Source organism: Orycteropus afer, unplaced genomic scaffold (assembly GCF_000298275.1).
Source record: "Orycteropus afer afer isolate SDZICR_OR568_19922 unplaced genomic scaffold, OryAfe1.0 scaffold00986, whole genome shotgun sequence".
NCBI classification, from domain to species: Eukaryota; Metazoa; Chordata; class Mammalia; order Tubulidentata; family Orycteropodidae; genus Orycteropus; species Orycteropus afer.
In genome coordinates, this window is record NW_006922573.1 from 358,976 (window position 1) to 364,975 (window position 6,000).

Consider the following 6,000-nt stretch of genomic DNA (forward strand, 5'->3'; position numbering starts at 1 on the left):
ATTTGTCCAAGGAGGTCAGGCAGGTTTCTGACTGCCCCTTAAGTCTCCAGCCCAGTCCTTCCCCAATTCTGAATTTTGAGGGGAGACCTCACTTCAGAGGTTAGCAACCTAGTGTCTTCCTGTGGGCCTTGGAGCCGTGAACCCTTAGAGCTGCATGCAGCTCTGCCCTGCACCTGCTTTTATCTGGAGAGACGGCCCAGTGTTTGCATCACTTCCTTAAGAGGCTCATGGCCCCTGGTTAAGGACCATGTGTTAGATGCTCTTACACAGATTTTACAAAGATGGCTGTCTTACATACGTTTATTTTAATGAGTCCCTTTATGATTTATCATGGGTTTACATGTAAGGTGCTTTTACAAGTGTCTGCAAACACTTGGCCTTATCTTCTAGGTCAGGGTTTCCATGGGCTTTGATTGAGTTTGTGGGGTTAGGCCTAGAAGAAACACTCCATTCTGTTCCTCTCTCACTGCCCTCCTTAGGGTCAGCAGATTTGTAAAGGATAGAGAGGCCTATTGGGTGCTGCTCTGGGCCCCCTTCTCCTTCTGTGGTCTCAGGGCAGGTAATGCATACCAGCTGGATGTGAGGGACGTTACCATGGCCTCCCATACGGTGACACAGCAGCTGTTGGGAGGCGTGGCCAGCCTGTTCAGTTCTTCCCAGCCCTGGCAGCCTGTAGACCTGCCCTGATGCTGCAGGCAAGAATGATGGCTTTCTCTGCTGTGGGCTGGCTTGAGGAAGGCTCAGATGCTTAGAGATGAGCAGACTGAGTTCAGTCATCTCACCACAGAGAATTCTCTGCTGCCAGGTCCTACTCAAAAGTTTTCTCTCACTCATACTCTCAAAACAGACACTTTATAAACAAAAAACTCCCACTTGCCTCTCTCTTTTCAGAGGCGAGAAAACCACAGTGTCTCTTGGACAGCCAGTTGACAGAGCTGTTAGCAGACCTTCTTGCTGTAAGCCTGGGGCGGGGAGGGCCTCCAGTGCAGACCGCAGGTACTAGCTGAGCAGAATCAAACTGGTATGAAGGAGGGCTCTGTGTGGTCTGCTAGGACCAGGACCTGCCTGGGCTGGGCTGTTCACCTGCTTCAGCTGCCTGAGGTCTGAGGCTCAGGCTTCACCCGAGGCCTCTGGCTCTCACTAGGAGGACAGCAGCCTGCTCATGCTGAGACACATCTGAAGGGCCTGCAGTCGCTCAAGGAGAGACATTCGACAGTTCAGAACACACATTGTCTCGTGAAGCAGACACACCTCTCCCACCCTAACCTGTAATGGCCTTCTTAGTACTCTTCTGGTGTCCCTGGTGGAGATGTGCCCTGTCGTCCCGGCAGTTTCCTAGCCTGTCTTCGCAGAGATCTTCCCAAGACCTGTATGGGTAGTTGTAGGTAGGAGACTGTTGTGTGGGGCTTGTCTGGTGAACAAGGCACCCTTCCCTGGGTAATTGTCAGATGCGGTTAGTCCTCCGAGGGACACATGACCTAAGCCAGTGCTAGTGTGAGCTCAGGAAAGCTTGAGCAACACAACCGTGTCTCTTTCTAATCAGACATTTTGCTAGGCTTCTGCCATCCCTGGTCCTCAGCAGCCTCTGTCCTCATGGCAGGTCCTGTCCTGTCCCCTCCCTTAGGCCACACCCGCTCAGAGGAAGGCGATGTTGCAAACCGGGCTTGTCCTGCTGGGCACAGGCAGAGCCTGGGCAGTGAAGGTTCTGCCTGTCTCAGAAGGAGCTGCTGCCTCAGCTGCAACTCCCAGACATCCAGTAACTCCTGTCTCTCTGCCTTTTCAGTGACGTAGTGTGTGTTGCCTGTGAAAAGAGGATGCTGTCGGTGTTCTCCACCTGTGGCCGCCGGCTCCTTCCTCCTATCCTCCTGCCGTCCCCGATCTCCACTTTGCACTGCACAGGCTCCTACGTCATGGCGCTCACAGCTGCGGCTACACTGTCTGTCTGGTGAGAGGGCAAGCCCAGGGTGGGGTGGGGTCCAGGTAGGCAGAAAGGCTGCAGGTCCCATTGCTTAAGCCTTCTCACTGCAAGGAACCCAGCTGACACGCTCTCAGTCCCTCTGACCTGGTGAGACTTAATGCCTGGGAGGAGGCCCTGAGAAACCAGACAACACTGTGTTGGCCCCTGTGCTGGGTGAGGGGTCAAGGAAGTGCACCAGAAGCAGTGAGGCAGCAGCTCCATGTGATAGGAGTGGCTAATTGTATGTTCCAGGTCACAGATCCTGGTCCCAGCTTCATGAGAAGCAGGCTCTTAGCTGGACTCTAGCATGGCTTCTGTGCCAGCTGACTTCTTCCAGAGCGTGTAGGTAGTGGTGGCAGAAGTGGTGGGCTTCGGTGCTCTGTTGCCTGGGCCCTCTGCTTTAGACATCTGCAAAGGGAGCACATAGGCACGTGGGGAGCAGAAGCCTCTGCATCCCGGGGCGCCTCTCCCATCGGGGGTCACACCTGGGAGCCCACACCTAGGATTGCACAGGGAAGTGCGGTGGTGTTGAGGTTGGTGTCCTCAGCACACTCTGACGTATTTTCTAAGGTTGGAGAGTCAGGTGTTTCCTGTTTCCCCCCAGGAATGTTCACAAACAAGTGGTGGTGGTGAAAGAAGAGTCTCTACATTCCATCTTGGCAGGTAACCTGGGAACGGGCCACCCCGGTCCACTGCGAGCGGAGCTGGGCAGGGCCGACCGAGTCTCGGTTCTGTTGCGGGAGGACTCCCACTGCTCTCACTGAGGCAGGTGGGACATTACACGGCCGAAGCAGACCCTGTGTCTCCTGGAGCACATTTGAATGGGCCCTTGAGAGGTGCCAGAGCTTAGTGGGTGACAGTGAGGATGGCATACACACATCATAGAGCAGCAACTCCCTCATTTCAAAGTCAGTGTGGAGGGGCCTGTTGCTAGGCTGTGGGGAGCTATGGTTCAGATTTCTCTTTGGTACAAGTACTTGGTCTGGTCAGAGCACATCTGGAACCTACTCCTTTGCTGTCCCTCAGGAAGTGATATGACGGTGTCACAAATCTTGCTAACACAGCATGGGATTCCAGTGATGAACCTATCAGATGGGAAGGCATATTGCTTCAATCCATCTCTTTCTACATGGTAAGCAAGCTGCCCCCTGGCGGTACACCTCCTGAGAGAGTGGCAGTCTGCTCTGGGAGCCGGAGAGTGAGCCAGGCCCAGGTCCTGGTGGTTGGGCTGACCTGACCCTGCTTCCACGTCTCCTGAGCATTGGGCGCGTGTTTGTCTGTCTGCCAGGGAAGATGGAGCTCAAACCAACCAGGACATGCTCCACTGGGTTTTTTGAACACGGAATGTGAACATTTTTAGGGTTCTTGAAACATTTTCAGACTCACCTCTACGGCCGTCAGCAGAGGGGAGTCACCTTCACACCATTCAGTTTCTGTAAGCTGAATAGGTGCAGTGGCCTTTCCTGCTCCCTCTGCCATCTAGTAAGGTTGCACAGTGACCCCCCCGTAAGTGGAGTATCTGTACCTTTCCACTACTCGTTTTGGAACTTGGAGTTCTTTTCTGTATCTGTAAAACCTCTTTATACATCAAAGATCTTAACCAGATGTCTGATGTATGTGAACTGTGTACCAGCCACTCTTTAAGAAATTCTTCCCTTCTGTCTGTACCTTTGGTCCTTCCAGCCTCTTTTCTGTTAAGTGTTGTCAAGCACAATTCTGTGCTCACCCTGAGAGTTCTTTGTTGAGTTTAAAAAAAAAAAAAAAAAAAAAAACTCCAACAATTGCTGTCTAGTATTCTTTCCCCTCAAGTTGCAAAACATGTTGTACCATATATTTTTGCACATAACGTACTACATAACGTGCATCCACATATTCACGCAGCACATGTAGGAAACTATTATGTGAGGGCATTGGGCGGATTGCAAGAAAACTGTATCATGCGTATGTGTAATGATACAGTATATGTGTTTACTATAATGTATAATGCAAGAAAGCTGATTAAGAAGACAAGTGTAGAGTCTTTATTGACATCTTTGTATTTGAAGAGAGTTTACCAAGGTACTCGATTTTTAAAAAGAATGGAAAGACCTTTTCCTAACAAAGATGTGAAGGGTCCAGAGGTGCTGTGAGAGCTGACTGCCTGGGGCCACTGTAGAGACTTGGGGGGAACAAGAGTGGGCTTCTTCAGCAGCTGGCCAGGGCCCAGGCAGTGTGAGCCCCTCCTTGAGGACAGCCTCGGTCATCAGGAACCGAGACCATGCATCTGAAATGCTCACCCCGAGAGCCCTGTCAGCAACCCTCATTGTCATTTTTCCTTTGAGACAGTAATTTACCAGGCCAGTTACTATGAAACCTGTCATTGATGGGGCATCTGTCTGTCACACAGTGACACTCAGCCTGAACTGGCTTTCTGACATTGTGACAAGCAGGGTGCTTACTCTGCTGTGGCCTCGTTGCTAGCCTCCTCTGTTAGGCCTCCTGGTTTTTCTGAGCTTGGCTTCTATCTCTGCTTTCCTAGGAACCTGATTTCTGACAAGCAAGACTCACTGGCCCAGTGTGCAGACTTCAGGAGCAGCCTGCCATCCCAAGATGCCATGCTGTGCTCGGGACCGTTAGCCATCATTCAGGGCCGCACCTCCAAGTACGTGACCTGAGTACCATGGCCACCATTTGGCAGTCCAGCCCCTAACAAGTGGCTCTGGTTGGTGTAAGCACAGCCTTGCTTAGCCTGGCCTCATTGTCCACCCCTGTGCCCACTGGCAGGCCAGGGGTGCTGAGGGTTGTGGGCCCGTGTCGGCAATACACAACAGCCCTGTCACAACAGCCCAGGTTGTCCCGGAGTGCTATGGGTCATGGATACTTGTATTGGGCAGTAGTTTGAGTTGGGGGGCGTGGGCATCTCAGAAACCTGGATGGCAGGTGCAAGATAGGGGCTGGGGTCAAAGGGACCCATGACAGTTGATGTCTTAGAACTGCTGAGCTGCTGCCCCTGTGTCAAGGTCCCTGCCGGCGGCCGCAGCTGGTCTAGCGCAATCAGGGCAGGGTGTTCCTGGGAGGCCAGGTGCTGCCCCTGTGTCAGGGTCCCTGCCGGCGGCCAGCTGGTCTAGCGCAATCAGGGCAGGGTGTTCCTGGGAGGCCAGGTGCTGCCCCTGTGTCAGGGTCCCTGCCGGCGGCCGCAGCTGGTCTAGAGCAATCAGGGCAGGGTGTTCCTGGGAGGCCAGGTGCCCAGGAGGCCCGTGGCTGCGATGGGGAGCAGCTAGGCCAGTGTGGAGTCGCTTGTGCCTGCCACCACACTGGCTGGTGGGCCTCAGGGGAGGCCTAGGCAGCTCTGGCCCCTGTGGTCCTGCCAGCTCTTGGCTGGTGCCCTTGGGCACATGGCAGCAGCCTTCTGCCCCTAGGCAGTACCCGCGGCCTCACCATACACACTCTGCTGATCTTTGCAGTTCAGGAAGGCAGGCTGCCCGCCTCTTCTCCATGCCTCACGTAGTGCAGCAAGAGACCACTTTGGCCTACCTGGAGAATCAGGTTGCAGCAGCACTCAGCCTGCAGTCCAGCCATGAATACCGCCATTGGCTCCTCATCTATGCACGGTACCTCGTGAATGAAGGTGAGATTCCTCCGAGCCCAGCTCAACCCATCTATACATGACCCTTCTTAAGCTCTGTGAATCAGGGAAGAGGTACAATAAAGCAAGGCTCTCTGCACCCTCATTCCTTACGATCCCCCACAGTCATCCCCAGATGCCCTGGCTGCCTACTCCCCTTAGCCAAGTGGACCCCTCTACCCCCATCTCCCAGCCTGAGGTGTGTTTAGGGTCATGCAGCTGGTGGCCCAGCCCATCACAGGTTCTGAGTTCCTGAGTGGAGAAGGTCCTGAAGATGTTCCTTCATCACACCAGGAGGAGTGGATGGCAGGCGGCCAGGAGGAACACGTGGGAAGAGTTTCTGTGGAGGAGCAGAGCTGCAAGGGTCTGGTTCTTGCCCTTTATCACAGACTTGGAGAGCCCCCCGCCAGGGATCACAGACTTGGAGAACCGAACCCCC

The 6,000-nt window shown here is 53.9% G+C and overlaps 1 protein-coding gene across 1 annotated transcript in view; it reads left to right on the forward strand.

The window, feature by feature from the left end:
* Positions 1–6,000, forward strand: part of LOC103212489 (protein HIRA) — a 149,156-nt gene that overhangs the window by 108,556 nt on the left and 34,600 nt on the right. The window contains exons 19-23 of the mRNA XM_042783375.1: positions 1,784–1,945; positions 2,562–2,620; positions 2,984–3,089; positions 4,476–4,598; positions 5,401–5,564. Of these exons, the coding sequence (XP_042639309.1) occupies positions 1,784–1,945; positions 2,562–2,620; positions 2,984–3,089; positions 4,476–4,598; positions 5,401–5,564 (614 nt within the window). The remainder of the gene's footprint in view (positions 1–1,783; positions 1,946–2,561; positions 2,621–2,983; positions 3,090–4,475; positions 4,599–5,400; positions 5,565–6,000) is intronic.